Raw genomic sequence first — 18,891 nt, forward strand, 5'->3', positions numbered from 1 at the left:
TACAGACCCTCTAGACCTTCCAGAAGCCCCCCTGCACCAATACCCGGGGTATCTGAGCCAGCTGAAAGCACCAAGGTTTGTGTTCAGTCGGAACACCACCGCCGCCAAAACTTACCTGCACGTTGAGAGACTTCAAGAGAGGCCAGCTCCGTATCAAGAGTGGCCCTGCGGTGCATCTTTTACCTCTTCTGCAGGAACACCAAGAACCATGAGAGCCGCTAATTCACAGACCCGGACAAATTACCTCTGCACCCCAGCTCGGGCTCAAGTAAAGCGATGGTGTCTCTGTGGTCCTGAGACCCTTTAGACCTAACCCCTCCACCATGGGTTCTGCTGGACTGGTCCCCCAGTCCCCACTTGCAGATTTTTTTTTTACAGATACTTTTCCTATTGACTTTAGCGGGTAGCGTTCAAGGCTACCACCGCGTACAGCACCTTTGCGCCAGGGCAAGTAAACTTGAACTGCTGATGCTCTCTTGGACCTTGGCCCCTACTTACCCAAGTCCAGAAGAACAGTCCGGTAAGTCGTCTGTAAGTTTAACTACGGAGTGAATGTTTCTCCCATAGGCTAATATTACTGTGTTTGAGGCTCATGCTGTCTTTTTCTACTGATTTTACTGTAAAAATGGATAACTTCTAAAGTAATTACCCAATTCCGATGATCCTGGTGTCTAAAATTATATTAAAATCTGCTATTTTCAAACTGGTCTTGAGTTTCTTCTTGAGTGTGTCTCATTTATTGACTTTGTATGTACGAAAAATACTTAACACTACCCTCTGATAAACCTAAACTGGTCACCCACACTACCACAAAGAGTATTTGGGATTAATTTAAGCCCTGTAAGCCAATAAGGTTCTTCTGGACTTTCTACCTAGTGTACCTCATTTTGCTACACTACATAAAATGTCAGCTTCCTACATCCAGTGAGTAAACATTTACAGTAATCTAATTTGAAAATTACAAGTGTGGGGGCATAATGGAACTTCTGTTAATATATAGGTTGCATGTGGAGGAAAACGAAAGGATGATACTGGGGGTATGGGCGAGTGGAAGCTGGATGAGGAAACAGATACTTTCAATCATATATGTGTTTAGCCCAGTGCTTTGCAGTTCCTTCAAGTGTGAAGCACATTCATACAAACATACATATTGACAAACATGTATATACAATAAAATAGAGCTACATACCGAGTTTCTACTCAGGAGGTCTCCTATATAAGTTACTACATTCAGTTCTGGAGCCCAGATCTCAAATTCACGCTGCCAGGAAGTAATAGTAGACAATGGGACGACTAACAGAAAAGGACCATACAGTTGATGCTGGTGGAACAGGTAGGAGAGGAATGATATAGTTTGTATGGTTTTTCCCAAACCCATCTCATCAGCAAGGATAACACTGTTATTCCTGGAAGTGGAGAACAAAGAAATGAACTGGTTAGACATTTTAATCATATAGTGATATCAGTATAAAGATGTAGCCAACAGACTAAAACAAACATTTAAAAGAATAACCTAAAAGTTGACAGGAAGTGATGAAGAAAACATGCTTTTGTATCGTGTTCATCACTCCATGCTCCCCATTCAAACCAAAAGGTAAAAATAAATGAAAAACAACAAAATCTAGGTGAACGCTGAACAAACAGACTTTCACAGATTTAATGCTGTTTAGCGCTACTCCCCCTTTTCTTCACCTCTTTGAAGTTTGTATTGAATAATCATAAATGCTTCCACATCCCATTTCCCTTCTCACTAGTATTTTTTCTGATAATTTCTTTACTGCACTTATTCCAACCCTTTGCTGCCCACTGACTACTTGTAATTCAAACTTTTATGTACTCAAAAACATATGAAAGTATGCAGGAAGCAGTCATTTTTATCTAACACTGGGCCTTAATTATCTAATATGTGGGAGACAAAATGAAAGGTAAAAAGCGATGAATGAAAAACATGAATTAAACTTAAACACTGATATGTGCATTGGGTGCATTTTATTCCAATGTTTTCCTCTCACTGAGCCATTGAAAACAGTGACGTACCTTAAGCCTTGGCCCTACCCCAAAATACTATGCCACTTCGCTTCTGAACATGAACACAAGCCAAGATGTTTTTAGGCCTTACAGAGTTTTATAACTCAGGCACTGTTCGAGTTCCCATGGCTCAGAGAGATAGCAGACCAACTCTTTGCAAAATTCAATTGAATCATAAAACAGCTATCCGATCATGTACATATATCAAATGACCCGATAAAAGGATATTGGCCTCTGCACGTACTTGCACCATGAGTGGGCCAGCCAGTTGAGGCCATCCAGCTGGTAATCCCTGAGCTCCAGGTTCTCACCTCCAAGGTAAGAAGGTTGTTTCTTTAAAGTAACAAACCTAGGTCGCTGTCTCAGGACCTAGTCATAAAAAAAGAGAGGATACAAGTGTTAAAAAAAAACATTTACCACCAACCGGTTTTCTCAATGAGAACATTCTTATGAGGCATCAAACATACAAATTCAATTGTACTGGCACAGAAGATAGTTTTGTGGAAAAAAGATTAATTTTATGTGCTAGTGAAATAAACTATTATTCAAAGCCTTGGAGGCATTTTAATTGAATGAATTGCTAATATATTATAGCTATCTCTCCCATCACTGTTTGACTGTATGCTTGTTTTTGATCCTGTACAGCGCTCTGCTAGCTTTTGGCCAAGTCTACACAATAGAAATACTACTTACATACATATTATATGCAATAGTATCTCACTAAGATTAAGGTGGTGTATGCTTCCAGTTGCACTCTACAAACACATTCAAACTGTATGCAGGTACCGTATAAAACATACGTACATCATGCAATGGATGTGCCCATGAGTCATTCTGCAGGTCCATACAAGTTTGCCTATATTTATACTCCTTTTCGCCTCCGTCTCGAACAGTGTTTCAGAGCAATCAGTAAAACTTCATGAACAAAAAAAAACTGTCATCCAGGAATGGAGTTAAGTTCTAGTTTGCAGGGACTAATCAACTGCCTTTCCTCTGGGGGGCCAGGAGATATTACTACCTCTTACAGTATGGTATGAGGAGTTTATTTGTTTTCCACATATACTTCATCTTATTTATCTGACTGAATTGAGTGATACACATAAACCAACTTTTAAGAATTTAGGAATCTAAGTAGCACAGATGGTGGCCTTAATGGTAAAATACCACACAAGGCAAAATTTGCTTTAAATCATCGTAGAAAGCGGGATCTGCATATTCAATTCAATTCAAAATAGCTTTATTCAATAGAGCTGTCATAAAAGCACAACACATACATTACAACATACAATTTAAGATATAAAAATATTTTGAATCTACAAACATTTTAAGAAGATATTAAACATTGGAAAACTGCCGAATCAAATGAATCTAAAATTATTATTATTATTATTTTTTTTAATATAATTCCATACAATCACATTAAGCCCCAAGCATTTCATAACTCCTATTCATAACATGTAATACAGGGTAACATTGAAACTAAAGATCAATCAATTCAATGGACCTAGAGAAGCACCCTGGATCGGATAGACCAAGCCCATCCTAAAAACGTGGCCATTGCAATTGCTATTGGTAGTGTTGGATCCGTAGTAAGGACTCTCAACGCCTCTTCATGCCTTCTAAAACCTAGTAGCTTGCAAATAGGTATAACCCACATAGCACGAGGCTTCTTATACAGTGGGCAAAAAAACAACAGATGAATGATCGTTTCTTCTCTATCATGGCACCTTGAACATACATTCTCGGTAACCCTTGTCCATTTGCTGGTGAATGTCATAACAGGTAGGGTACCAACCCTCAGCTGGAAGTACAGCTTCCTATCAGAGGGTTTCTCAATGATGTCCCAGTACTGTTCTAGTGCGGGCCTTATCTTGAATTCTAGGTACCGGCCTGTCAAGTGCTTTACTGTACCTTTAGAACATACTGTTACCATTACCATATCCCAGTACATCTCCTTCAAAATTTTCTTTGAAGGAAAAGGAGCATTATGGGGGTCGTCCCATAGTTCTCTCAGACCTAGGTTCACCAACAACGACCTTATCTCTCTCAACCATTTAACCTTATGGAAACAGTCTGCATCCATTACATCTTTGAGCCCCTTTGCATAATGCGCAAGTTCTACCGTACACCACAATCTTCGCCAGTATAGAAGAGGGCGAAGTTTCGCCAAGTCCATTACTGTTTTCCTTCCCAGGTCTAGCAATAGTGGGCACATAGGTGTACTTTTTGGAACACTGGTGACCTTTCGCAGAAAAGAGTTTTCAGCTGCAATTAGGGTGGATGAGTTCGTGAACCCCCAAAGCTCCGCTCCATACAGAGCTTTCGAGAAAGAGGATTTAAATTTAGCTGCAAGAATCCCGGCCTGTTGTTTATGCTTTAAAGTGGCTACATTAATTTGGTTAGACCACCCATATCTGCCTGTAACGTGACTCCCAGATAAGTGAAGGCTGCAACTTTATCAAGAGGAGCATTATTCATGTATACCTTGCCCCGGAAAGATCTATGCTAGTTAAATGACATAAACTTTGTCTTTTCCGTATTAATTACAAGGCCCCGGATAGTGCAGAAGTCCTCGAACCTACTTAGAGCTTTTTGCAGACCGCTGGGAGTCTTGGAGATTATCAAAGTGTCGTCCGCGAACATGAGGATAGGTATGTGATCTTTCGCCAGCACAGGGGCATTGGTGGGGACCACCGAGAGGAAATCAGCCACCCCGTTTATGAAGAGTGAGAACAGGGTAGGTGTGAGCACGCATCCCTGACGCACTCCTCTGTTCACGGCAAATGACTCTGTAACCTCACCCCTGGCCCCCACCGAACCCGTGCATGGTTACCCTCATGTAAGCGGACGATCAGAGACAATAATTCAGGGGACATCCCCATCTCACCCAGCACGCGCCACAGCCTGCATCGTGGCACTAGGTCGAAGGCTGCCTTCAGGTCCACAAATACCGCGTACAAGGCCCCTTTCCTCAGAACAACTGTCTTCCAGTAGATATTAATAAAACCGAAGACCTGGTCAATAGTGCTTGTAAGGGGTCGAAAACCCGGCTGCAGTGGGGTAAGGATTTGCTCATCTTCCATCCAAGACTGAAGTTTTTGTAAAATCAGTCTACCCATAATCTTTTGGATGGAATCTATAAGACTAATTGGTCTGTAATTAGCTGCTACAGATTTGTCACTCTTCTTAAATACTGGAATTATCTCCGACCCTTTCCAGGATGCCGGAATTGGAGCACCACAGGCAATTGCATATGCTAGATATCTGATATACAGACGCCAAGAAGGTTTATAATTTAGGAAGACATCCGCAGGGATGTTATCCGTTCCAGGGGCACGGCCTGGTGTGATGGTATCTAATGCCCTATCCACATCTACTAGTGTGAATATCCCACTAGTGAAAATAGTATGGTTGATCGGATCGATGTTCTGTTCATCATCCAGGAGAGCATACTGGGGTTTAAAATATTCCACCCATAAATAATGGGCAACATTATTCTGCGGGGGTTCCGGTATCCCCCCCTGTTCCACTTATACGTATCCCAAAACGCATGCTTCCTTGAGCTCCTGCCATCTTGCCTGTTCCCAGAGTTTTTTAGCTTCTTTGACTGATGTTCTATAGGAATCCCGTGCCAGCCTTACTTTTACTGGGTCCCCTGCACCTAGGGCTAACCCCAGTGCCCTCCGTGAGTGGCGACACTTGTCGTTGAACCACCCTACAGCTTTCTTGTTCCTGCCTTTCCTATTCTTAGCAGGTTTACAGAAGAACAGTTTTAGTCGTTCAAAAAGCGCAGTATGCATCTCGGTAGTATGGGACAAGAAAGTCTGGCTTCCCTCACTGGTTCCCCAGACTTCTAATACCCTATCTACCTCATCATTCATCGCGAACAACGATTCTGGGGCTCTGTATATACTATTCTGTATATACTATACCAAAATTAGGTATAGTGTGCACATAGTCCAGTGGAACCCCAAAGGTAGGCAGAGGTAAAGGAAGATAGCACATTCCTCTCTATTTGTGGTAGTGTGGGCGAGCAGTAAGGCTTTATCAGGGGGTAGTGTTAAGCACTTGTCGTATACACTAAATCAGCAAATGATGTCACACACTCAAAGTGTGAACTCAGGCCAGTTTTGTTTGTATAAAAATGTTAAGTTATTTTATTTCTAGAAACAAGCCAAGCCTGGCATAGGTAAGTGAAATAAATGCTTAACAAAATCTTATGCACTGTTTTACAATTGAATGAAAGTTCAAATGCAAGTGATTGAAATACAAGTAACTCAAAATGTCGAAATTACTTTTCAGATTACTTTTAAAGCTACTTTTTCTACTCGATATGCCTAGATATCACACTGGGACATTTTCTAGAGAAAAGGTAAGTAAAATCAGTTTTGCAGAGTTGTAGTTTTTCAGGTTTTCATACAAGTCAACTCCAAACTTAGAACATTTTTAAGGGAAAACAGTCAGTGTATTCCTATGGAGAGAAATGAGGTCATCGGTTAACAGGTAGGTACTTGGTCTTTGGGGTTGAGTTTCTGCGGTTAGAACAAGTGTTACCCCAGGGTCAAGAATGCACTCTCAAAGCACCATCAGCAGCACTAGGGTGGCTGAGTGCATAGTGCTGAGGCCCAATGTTATCCAATGTTATCCAATGGGCCTCCAAGTAGGTGGCTGCTCACGAGCAGGCCACAGGATTGTGGTAGCAGAGCTCCTAGTGTTAGGGTCAGTGCAAAGGGGGAACCGCGTTAGCACCCAAAGTACACCCACAGCAGCGCAGGGGTGGTTGGGTGCAGGGTGCTGTTTTGGAGTTGGTGCCCTGTTGGATTCAATGGGGGTTCTCCAGTTTTGACAAAGACTGCGAGCTCGGGGAGGAAGATCTTCTGGAGGTGACCACCGGTTGGATTCCGAAGGATGCTCGGACATCATCAGTTGGGCCACCCAAGGCCGTGGGACGTCAGATGCAGGGGTGTCTTTTGGTGTCGGGTTTTCTTACCAGCTCTGGTCAGGGGGGATCCTCCAGAAAGATACTGTAGTGGAGAGAGGCGAGGCAGGTCAGAGATACCAGCTCTCAGGTCAGGATCGCCAGAGAGACCTCCTTATGGTGTTGGGCCACTTTAATTTGGGCCGTGGGCGTCGGGTGCAGAGTGGCGCAGATTTGGCCAGAGTCAGAGTCTGTTGGTGAACAAATCCGGTGTTCACGGGGGACAAAGTCTTTGGGGTGGAGGGCAGGTCCTTCGGGTTTTTGATGCTGCTGGCTGCAGGACACACTGGAATTTTGCTTCCGTAGGTTTGAGGTGGTGTTGTATAGCATTTTAGGACCCTAGTGTAATTTTCCCGATTCATGCCCTTATATAGGTATAAATCACCTTGTCCTTATATAGGCAAATAAATCATAACCATATTTTGACATAGCCCATGCAGTTCAAATACAGGCATGGATACTTCCACTAGTTTGGAAAAGCCACAAGGATTTCTTGGAAAACTCTGCTTCAGCAGTTAGGGACTTCCCCTTGCTCGAATACTGATTTGTCCAAGAACTCATGGAGTTTTCAAAGAACTGCGACTCTTTGATGACGTTATTATGTCCACCTATACGTCAAACTCGGCACCTTCAAGGTATAAATATGCCCACACTTGCCCTAGCAAGCACACGGTGGTTTGGAGCAGTTCGACTTGCTACTTGCCCGACGCATCTCGCTACAGCAAGTGCCAAATGAAGCCGACCCTCCAGCTGACGCACTGAGAGAGACAGTCTTTTCTCTTGCCGAGAAATCCAGCTCCAGTGTTTCCAAGCTCCCCTTGTGGGGTGTTGGGAAATTGAGTCCTGAGACTGAGAGATACCAGACCTCCTTCATTCTAAACCAAGGTACGGAGCGGATTAGACCCTAAGAGAAATCTTGGATAGATTCTTGGCAAAAGAATACTAAACTTATGCTACACAGCACTTACTCCTTCCCTCGTACTAGACTTAGATTAGGTACATTGGGGTAGGCGTATTTAAGTAGCACCAGTTGAGTACTTTTAGTCTTTATTTATTTATGTATGTATTTTATGACTTAGAAACCATACCATGCTTTTACAGTATTATTTTATAATATTCTTCTTGCTATATGCATTATACTTTACAGCCAGTATTACGATTGTAGCAGTTAATTTCTTCTGCATAAGAAAGAAGACTGTTCAATAAATCCTTTAATTGAAAACGCCCGTCTATCTATTTCTCTGCACCTCTGGTGAAACGAAGCATGCACAAATAACTGAGTGAAATATATATCTATTGTTTCCATGACTCTGAAGATACGTTTTATCTTGGGGAAACAAAGTTATCATGTTTATGCGGTTGTCAGAAACTAATCCCTTCTTGTTTATTCGAGAAAGTATCTAGTGACTTCTGAGCTAGCTGGCACTCACAATTAAGTCTAATATATTCGATAGAGACCTAGTCGACCTAAGTCCTACGTCACATCTATAGGATATATTATTCCTGTGTGCAGAACCTATTGGGAATATAGGAACTACACTACATGGCACCCAACGTTTGGTAAGGCACTAATTTAACGCTAGATACTAGAGTAACTCAGTCGTGTTTTTCACAGAGACCCCTTTTTCCCGTAAAATACTCCAATAGACGTCTGGAGTGGGTTAAAGGATAAAATACCCGCCATAACGGAGTAGGACGAAAATCCTATGTATTAGTTTTGGTTTAGTTCAACGTTGAAGGATACAGTGTTCCAAAATATTGTGCACCTTATCTTTGTTTCCTTGAAACTTGCTCTGCAAACTTTCAGTCAACAAAATGTCGAATAGTGACGAAGAGAATGGTGGAGATGCAGTAAATGCAAACCAACCAGGTTTAAACCTTACAGGTTTCCAAGTAACAGATGCGGATGCTATAATCATCCCAGAAAACGTACGGAAAACCATCGCTATAAAGCTTTTGCAAAATGGCCTATCATCAAGAGGTGGTAGGGTAATTTTTGTCATAGAGGCACACGAATATCGGCAGACAGAGGTATTCTATTCAAGTCAAGTCAAAATAGTCTTTATTCTAATTCAAATTCATAAAAGACATGTATTCTATTCAGGTATTATCTTCCCTGAAGCAAATCAAAGAACACATGTATTCCACTTCTACAAGATAGAGGAACCTCCAGCGGAATACACTCCTTTCGAGGATATTGAAATTCCACTAACTTACCAAGAGCATCAGCTCTCGTTTAAAGGCGCCCTACAACATCAAAATCACATTATCAGGCTCAGTCCATTAGGTAGACCAGGAGCAACATGGCCGGTACTAGCCAGCTATACACCACATCCTGACATTGAAAAAATGTCAAGTGAAGAACTATTAGCTCAGCTAAAACAATTAATTAAAATACATAGACAATTGGTTCAATATGTCATGCGGACTCTAACAGCCAACCTGCTATAAGAATTCCACAGCACACCCCTCATCAGGGGAACAAAAACAAAATTACACCACAGACTATATAAATCGGTCCATGGTAAATTACCCACAAAAAGGGAACAAATTCCATTCTGGTTAGCTCAAAAAATTACTCAAATCAAGGCAGTATTTCCCGATAGTACACCTCATAAGATACACAGGATTCTAACAATCTGTTTACCAATGGGGATCGCACCACAACTGGAGAACTGACACACTTGGGGTACAGTTTTTGCTGCAATCTACACAAAAACACATGGTGTTCCGTCCATGGCGGTAATACCAGAGCCTGCTTTAAATCTCGGTATGAAGTTACTGAAGGATTTCAAACAGGTGTCAGCTATATTAGCTAATAAAGGTGAAGCAGCATCCGTGGCAATCCGCCAAAAACTAAAAGAACTTGATGTAACTGAGCAACCGTACGAACTTGCCAGAATAATAGAAAAATCGTATGAAGAACTAGATAGAGATAGTTTGGGTGGGAACCCAGTAAAGCCTGAACTAACAGAAAATCCTGAAAAAGTTTTTATTAACAACACACTCACTACTCCTAAAAAGAAGTGGGAAAATACTAGACAGACACTTCCTAAAGAGAAGCATTCTCAGTCCAGAGGTAGGTCTCCTCAAAAAGAGCCCTCTAAAAAGAGGTATAACCTCAGAAACAGGGATAATTTGAGAAAACCTGATAGATATCAAGATACTGATACACGTTCCTCACAGAAATCGGAAAGAAGAGGGAGGTCAGAACACAAGGAAAAATGTGTGAAGTCCAAAGACGATCAACACGTTCCAAAAAATAAGAAAACTCAATTTACCAAAAAGAAGGTAGCAGGTCTAAAAATCAGACATGCCGAGGATCTTGAGGACACAACTCAAGAACGGGGAGTGGACCCAGACAATGCTGGACAGCGCAGCAGAAGTTACCATAGCTCGCAAGATCCTGAAGGATCATCTGGAGACAGTGGACTTGAATTAATACATTCAAGTTGAAACTGCCGATACCAGTGTTAGTGTACCCCACAAGTTATATGAAGTAACACTCCGGATAGACGGGGACATAACAAGAAAAATAAGAGCTCTCTTTTGGGAAAAAATATCTAAGGGTTATGACATCCTTCTGGCTGAAAAAGACTGGCCACCTGAATTTGTCAGGGAGTTACCACATGGTGAAGAGATCATTATGCCAGCCTTCTCAAATCATATTCCTATTCATAAAAAATACACCTATGCCAGAAAATGGGCTGTAGCCCAGGCTCCAGCATTATATAAAAATCATGTGGGATGGAATGAGGACTCCCCTCACCATAAGATTCAGTTAAAAAAATCAACCTACTGCTCAGAGGCAGTATCCAGTTAAGCAAGAAGCTAAATAACAGATCAGGGAGATCTTAGATCAACTTGAATACCAAGGGGTGATTGAAACATGCACCTCGTCCATGAACAATCCTTCGTTTCCTGTCTCCAAACCAGACAATACATATCGTCTAGTTTTGGACTACAGACATTTAAATTCTTGTTGCAAAACTTTTGTAGTACAAAATGCACACAGTCCAGCACTGATTAATAGCATCGTGCGCAAAAAATATAAAACCACATTAGATATTTCTAACAGTTTCTTCTGTCAAAACATTGCACCAAAAAGCAGGTACTCCACCGCTTTCTCAATTACGGGGACACAAATTCACTTTTGTCTTCTCCCCGGGGATTCAAGAATAGTCAAGGGTTATTTTCAGCCAGAGTAACAGAGTTACTACAAAGGTATGATGATGCGTCATTATCTTATGTCGATGACATCTATCTTACAGACGATGACTTGGACAGGCACTTGTACAGGGTGAACACCATAATACTTCACATCTGAAGGGTACAAATTCAACTTTCAAAAAAATCAAGAATTGTCCACCTCAACTTCCTATTCTTAGGATACGAACTTTCAAGTGAAGGCAAAAGCCTGGCAGCAAACTTTTTAGAGAAATGTGGCTTGCTCAAACCTCCAAAAACGATGAAAACTTACAGTCAATCTAGGTTTCCTGAATTTCGGAAGAACTTACATTCTAAACTACGCAGAAAGGGTTAAACCTCTCTACGAATTAATCAAACCTGATTTCAAATCAACTAATTGGACTCAAAAACACACAGAAATGTTGCGTTCAGTGCAAACAGACATGTTAGCAACAACGCATTTACAGACACGCGTAAACGTACGCAACCTTGTAATCCAAATCATCCCAGGGAGATGCGGATTCACGTACTGTGAGAAAGTGGCTCTATATATACTGGACTAGAATGAAGTACAGTGTGTATAGAGTCCACCAATCCCAGAGGTATAACAGAGGTTAAAGTTAGAACTGACCTTACTCTCCAAAGTGGTAGCTTGGTCGCGCAGTAAGGCAGTACCAGATGACAGTGTAAAGCATGTGTTGTACACACTCAGTCAGCAAAAGTTTTCACACACTCAAGGACTGAACTCCAGGCCAATTGTTTTTATATCCACAGATATAGGTGTTTTATTTTTTAGAACCAACAGTTATAAAAAATATACTTTTCTTGTTATGAGTTCTCATGTAATTACTTTGCAAACGAGCAATAAAGTTTGTGCACACAATTAATACAGTATTGACAGTAAGCAACACAATCTTAAAACACACTATAGCATTGAGCTCAATGGGTTTTCCACATGTAAGTACAGTTGATTTCTATATAGATTAGATTACTTTAGTAGTCCCAGGACTAGATCCTAGATTCAGTCCTGGGGTCTAACCTGAAACCAGATTAGCAGAAACGTTTTAGTTTCTGTAGTGAATTTTCATGAATATAAAACTGTTTTAAAAGTTCACACTTCAAAACTTTTCAATGGAAATCTGACAATGTTATTCAATGGGAGAAAATTCAGGATGCAGGTAAAGTACGATCGCGTTACTTTGGTAACCCAGCACTGGCCTCCTAGGGTCAGCACTGGGGTCTTAACTCAAAACAGGTAGGTAATTGCGTTTAAGTATTTTGTGTGATTTTTAAAGAATATTTCAAGTTTTCAAAAGTAGACACTTAGAAGAAATTTCATAGAAAAGCAGACAATGGGTTCCTACGGAGAAAATACAGATTACTAGTAAACCCAGTAAGGATTACTTTTGCGGTTCAGTACTGGCTTCTCCCCTGATCACAGGTGAGTACTCCGGGAATCGGAATTCGGCTTATTTTATATGAATATTTTCAGTTTTCAAAACTCAACACTTAGAAAATTTCCGAGTAAAAATTGGTCAATGTTATCCAATGACAGGTAAGTGAGTTACCAGTTTCCAGGTGAGTACTTGGTTGGTGAAGTTATGGTTCTGGGCAAAGACTCAGGGGTCCCCCAGGGTCAGGTTAGTACTGTAGGTTCAGCCCCAGCAGCACGGGCCGGCCGGGTGCAGAGGTAGTTAGGCCCAATGATATCCAATGAGGGAAGGGTGCCTTCGGTTGGTGGCTGCTGGCTAGCAGGCCACGCGGCTGTGGGAGTTGGGCTCCTGATCACTTGCTATGGGCAAGGGAGGAAGTAGGATAGGACAAAGGTGGCACAGCCAGCTGCACTCGGGCGGCTGGATGCAGGGTGCTTTTGAGCTGTCGGGCGCTCAATATTATCCAATGGGAAAGGTCAAAAAGGAACAAAGGCTGCAGGCTCTGGGACCGAGACTCTCCAGGGGCGACCAGCACTTCGAGGGGTAAGTTTGGATCGAGAAGCACCGGTAGGTACCCCAAAGGGAGGCACAGGGGGCTGTAGGGCGCAGGGTGCAGGGGTGTCTTTGGGTGTCGCAGTTGGGTTGGCCCCTGGTTCTGAGTCTGCAGGCGTCGGCTGGTTCGTCGAGGAGGGTCTTTGGGCACTGGACTTCGGGTCCCAGTCGCTGGGGGGACGTCCTCGTGGTCTTGGTTCGGTTGGGCCCGGCCCGGGCTCGGCGGGTGCAGAGTGGGCTGGTCCGGAGCTTCCTGGCTGGCACCAGGGGGGTTGTTGCAGCAGAGCCTCTGCTGATGGGAGTCCCAATCTTCAAGAGGGTCCAGGCAGGTCCTCTGGGTGTCCCAAGGTTGCTGTCCGCAGGAGTCGCCGGGTTTTAGGCAGGAGCAGGTTCCAGGTTCAACAGGCCGGTAGGGCTGGGGCCAAGTCAGTTGTTGTTGTCCTGTTAGCAGCTGCACGGCGGGTCTTCTTCTTGATCTTCTTTCTTCTTTTTGGTATTGGAATCTGAGGAAGGAAGGTTCAGGGAGCCCCTAAATACTAAATTTAGGGGCGTTACAGGTAGGGCAAGGACAGGGACCAATGGTTACCTGTCCTGGGGTGAGTACACCCCCTAACCTGCTCCTCTCCTGTGGGAGGGGGGCAGATGCCTAGCTGGGATTGGGCAGGGCTCCCCATCTACCAGATGGCGGGAGCCCGGGGTCATGCTTCACCTCGCCTCTTCCACCTGAGCGGTGGAGGTGGCAAAGGTTGGCACCCCGCCCTTCCTGATGTAGTTTTTCCCGCCAGTCTTCCCGCCAGAGTGGGGGGCAGGACTGGTTGCTGGGTACAGCAAATGGTCTGGGGAAGCTCACAGAGGCGGCATGCCTTTGAAGCTTCCCCCCTGCCCATCCTGGGGGAGGAGACCTAGCACCTCGCCCAGGATGTGCATTGTTGCAGGCCCAGGAGAGCGGGGGCTCTCCTACCCAGGGGTCCAGCAACATGTCTGCTGTGTGGCAGCCTCTGCAGCCACTCAGCCAGACGTGGATTGTAGGTTAGGGTTTCAGAGGGCATCTCTAAGATGCCCTCTGGTGCATTTTACAATAAATTCCACACTGGCATCAGTGCAGGATTAATGTGCTGAGAAGTTTGATACCAAACTTGTCAGTCTTCAGTGTAGCCATTATGGTGCTGTGGAGTTCGTAATGCCAACCTCCCAGCATCATATACTCTTAATGGCATCACTGCACTTACAGTGCCCAGGAATGGCCCTGGGTATTGTAGGGGCACAGGGCTCATGCACCTGTGCCCACACCTCTGGCATAGGGCACCCAGCTAGAGGGGTGACTGTAGTATGCCAGGGCAGTGGGTTCTGTGGGCATGGCACAGAGGAAGGAGTGCCATGTCGAATCTGGTTTTAGTTCTGTACTTAGGCACTCAGCCTGCAACAGCAGTGTGTGGGTGCCAGGGTACATGGCCCCTGGGGGTGGCACAATAAGTGCTGCAGCCCTCAGGGGTCTTCTCTGGTCACCATGCCATGGGTACCTTGGGTACCAACTACTAGGGGCTTACAGGTGGCCATAGATGCCAATTGGGTTTTGTTTCAGTACAGTTTTAGGGAAGGAACATATGCCCTGGGTACCTGGTTGGCAGGAGCCCAGGCCACACTCAGTCAAAGCACATCAGCAATTCAGAACAAGCATTAGAAATGCAATCGGGCTCGGATTTATTTGAGTTTGAGCTAATGGCATTGTAAATGGTAATGTATTTTTGCTAAGTGTTATGGAGTGTGTTAATGTGGTGTGTAGTGGAATTATGTGTGTTAGATTATAATTGTAGCAATGGTGGCATGCTGTGTTTTTACATGAATATGTTTAAAACTAAAGTGTACCATACTGAGATTGCTACAATACTTAATTGTGGATGTGTAACAATCGATGCATGTACTGATGGCCGTGACTGCCTGTAGAAATTTTGCACTGATGGCTGGTGGTGAGCAGTAGCATTGGTGGTGGTGGTACTGCTGGCCGTAGTACTGGTAGTGGTAGTACTGGTGGTGGTGGTACTGGTGGTGGTGGTACTGGTGGTGGTGGTACTGGTGGTGGTAGTGGTATTGGTAGTGGTAGTACTGGTAGTGGTAGTACTGGTGGTCGTGGTACTGGTAGTACTGGTGGTGGTGGTAGTGGTAGTACTGGTGCCTGTAGTACTGGTAGTACTGGTGGTGGTGGTGGTACTGGTGGTGGTAGTACTGGTGGTGGTGGTGGTACTGGTAGTACTGGTGGTGGTAGTACTGGTGATGGTGGTACTGGTGGTGGTGGTAGTGGTACTGGTAGTACTGGTAGTGGTAGTACTGGTAGTGGTGGTGGTGGTGGTGGTCGTATTGGTAGTGGTAGTACTGGTGGTGGTGTTACTGGTAGTACTGGAGGTGGTGGTACTGGTAATGGTAGTACTGGTGGTGGTAGTACTGGTGGTGGTAGTACTAGTAGTGGTGGTACTGGTAGTGGTGGTACTGGTGGTGGTACTGGTAGTGGTAGTACTGCTGGTGGTGGTAATGGTAGTGGTAGTACTGGTGGTGGTACCGGTAGTGGTAGTGCTAGTGGTGGTGGTACTGCACGCGGGTCTGTAAAACTGGAAGTGTATGGCGGCCCTGCGACTGTATGCATTTGTAAAGTCTGCACGTTTGAAGCCTTGTGGCGCTGCAAGCACGTGTGTCTTAAACCTTGCAAGGTTGGTGGCACTGCACTTATGTCTGCATAGCTCACGTTCTACGTGGCAACGCACCCGTCCCTGTGAATATGAAGACACGTTCATAAAGCACGAGTTCGTCGTAAAATCAAAGCGTTACTAGCGCTGCACAGGTGTGAACGCGAGGAAATAAGAGTAAATTAAATTGTGTACATCTTGCAAGGTTAGAGGCACTGCGCGTGTGCGTCTAAAGACTGTTGGCCTTGGGTTGTGTGTGTAAATCTTACGAGGCACTGAATGTGTGCACTGTGGAACTTTCAGGTTAATGGCACTGCACGACTGTGTGTATATGTGCCACTGCAGGTGTGAGTCTGTAAGACAGGGCTGTTGGCACTCAACATGTGAGCTGTAAAACTGACATAGTTGGTGCAGAGGTTACAGTGGGCCTATTAAGTTTGTGGAACAGGTGCCATTGAGGGCCTACGTAAATCTCGCAGCAGAGGTAAGTGGCACTGCACACGTGTCTGTAAAACGTAACTGGCACGATTGGTATCAGCGCTCGTGTAAGCCGCGCAGCCTCAGTAGCGCTGCACGTGTTTCTGGGTAGCTCCAAGGTTGGCTGCACTGCTGGTGTGTGTCTGGCAAGCCTGCGCGGTTGGTGCAACTACAAAGGTGCGTCCAGTGTGGGTGGCACTGCGCATTTGTCTGAGAAGATGGTGGGGTTGGTAGCGCTGCACGTGTGTATGTATACATGTAGCGGTTGCTGGCACTGTTTATATTTTTGTATAGATTGCATGGTTTGTGGCACTGAAAGTGTGTGATTTCGTGTGTTAGTGACCTTGCACTTGTGTCTGAAACGTGTGTGGACCTTGGTAAAACGGTGGTGTTTCCACAGAGCCTGTCACTGTTGAGATCGTATTTCGATTCACTGTAAACTACAGGTGCCAAATACCCATGGCAGCGGTACACACTTTATCAACGTTGGACGGATGAAAGGCTGAGCAAATCCCGCCAAGATTTCAAACTTTGGATGAGGTTTATTACCGGTGCTCAGCCCAGATGGATTCCTTATATGATTGCGACATTGTATTAATATTTATGTTTTATATCACCTAGCAGCCACTTCACAGCGCTTATTGGTAGACACCCAATAGGTGCAAATCGACATTTCTAGAGTTGCTCGCATTCCTTCCTTTTCCCAATGGCCCCTCTCCAATCGCTACATTTATTTCGTGACGGATAGGTTCAGGCCGGCGCGAGAGTTATGAGAAAAAAATCTCCTTACCTGTTCTTGCACCCGGTAGTTCTTGCAAGATGAAGAGCACGACCAGCATCAAAGACGACGTCCGGCATGTCCACACACGACGGTGTCTGCTCGTGCCTGGGATACGTCGACCCATGTCTGGAGGAATAGCGCCGGCAAGGTTTTCACTCTAAGGGTCGGGCTCCGTATCCTGAGCCAGCTAGCGCCTTAAGGAGGCATGCGCCTACGCCTGGGCGCCAAGGGTGCTCGGCTCCTTTTGTTTCGACGTAGTTACCTCTCGCAGTCCACGACAAACTTGGGAAATGTAGCTCAAGTTTACCATGGGGATGTTATCACGGTCCTCTCAGGAAGCTGCGCGCTGAGAGCTGCAGAATTGTGAACGCGCCCGGCCATCTGGATTCACTAACGGAGGCACGCTGACAGCTCCTAATTATAATTTATGTACTTCTTTGCGCGAGCACGAACGAAATATGCCCAAAATGGCGGAACAAAACTACATTTACCCTATCACTTCAAGCCTATTAAAACGAAAAGACAAGGAAGACGAATCACTGGCCAGATGACAGAAAACGCTAAGGAATGTCTGGAATTCCTCTCGCCAAGGCCCTAAGGATACTTCTTCTTTTTTTTCTTATAACATTAGGATCTCGAAACTCCTCCCCCACTTACAGTGGGGAGGAGTCCGAGCCCTAAAAAAATGGGGGAATACCAAGGCAAGAAATATGGCACTTTCTCACACGTACCAAACCTTTAATGAAGGTGAATAGGTACCAATAGCTTACAAATCACACTTGTACACAAGCTGAAATGAAATTCACTTCAACGGAAAATATTCTAACAGCGGTTCAAACTACAGTAGCAAAAGAGAGCCCTGGCACAGGGAAAACACATAATGGTCGTTACTCCTGTACCTGCCTTAGAGGCAGTGACAAAAGTGAGCATTCCTAATGCAAAAGCTTTATCCGAGATGGATACAATGGGTTAATTCTCTTGCTGCAACAGACGTTGAATATGATTTTGACCCCTACTTGAAAACTCAAGAATTTCTACAATACGAACAAGAATGTCCTCTGCCCACTGAGATTCTGCCTGTAGAACATTACGGATGTATAATTTATACAGACGGATCAGCACAGCCCGCAATTGGGGGAAAATAAGCTTATAGTGCTGCGTGCGCAATTGTTAAAGGTCGCTGGCGTGATGGTAAATCTAGGAGATTGTACAGCTTAGCGAGCTGAACTACAAGCTTTCAAGATGGCGCTTGAAAATGCCGATCGCGAATTCCCCACACTCAATGTGCGATTCATATTACTGCGTCCAATCTTACAATGAATACTTGCAGAACTGGGTTCAAAACGATTTCAAAGATGCAAAAGGTGGCACAATTAAGCATAAAATGCTTACTTGTTCCTAAAATGCTTTGGGAACAAGTAGTTCAATTACAGGAAGAACTACAAAAGACTCACGTGATCCATACATTGAGTCATACGCGTGATGGCGTTCACATTGAAGGGAATTCATTGGCTGATGAAGCCGCAAAGGCAGCCGTGCAAACAGATTCCGTAGCTGTAATCACTCGTTCAAAAACAAAAATAGACAGTGATTTAATGCAAGCCGTCACTGCTTCAACTCAAGTACTCCTATATAACTGATGCAACTGTTCCTTTTGCTCGAATCCCTGGAGTGGGGGATAGAGTAATTCCAAACATGGAACACAGATTAGGACTAATTTTAGCAGCACATGAAGGACTTGCCTCTGCACACGCAGGTGTTTCCGCCACAGTGTCA

The 18,891-nt window shown here is 44.3% G+C and overlaps 1 protein-coding gene across 2 annotated transcripts in view; it reads right to left on the reverse strand.

Moving 5' to 3' along the window:
• CHD2 (chromodomain helicase DNA binding protein 2) overlaps positions 1-18,891 on the reverse strand; it is a 2,197,496-nt gene that overhangs the window by 1,445,792 nt on the left and 732,813 nt on the right. For both annotated transcript variants that reach the window (XM_078683153.1, XM_078683151.1), the window contains 2 exons: positions 2,273-2,397; positions 1,190-1,406 (listed from right to left, as the gene is read on the reverse strand). In XM_078683153.1, coding sequence (XP_078539279.1) covers positions 1,190-1,406; positions 2,273-2,397 — 342 coding nt within the window. The remainder of the gene's footprint in view (positions 1-1,189; positions 1,407-2,272; positions 2,398-18,891) is intronic.

Source organism: Lissotriton helveticus, chromosome 3_1, assembly GCF_964261635.1.
Source record: "Lissotriton helveticus chromosome 3_1, aLisHel1.1, whole genome shotgun sequence".
Classification (NCBI taxonomy): Eukaryota; Metazoa; Chordata; class Amphibia; order Caudata; family Salamandridae; genus Lissotriton; species Lissotriton helveticus.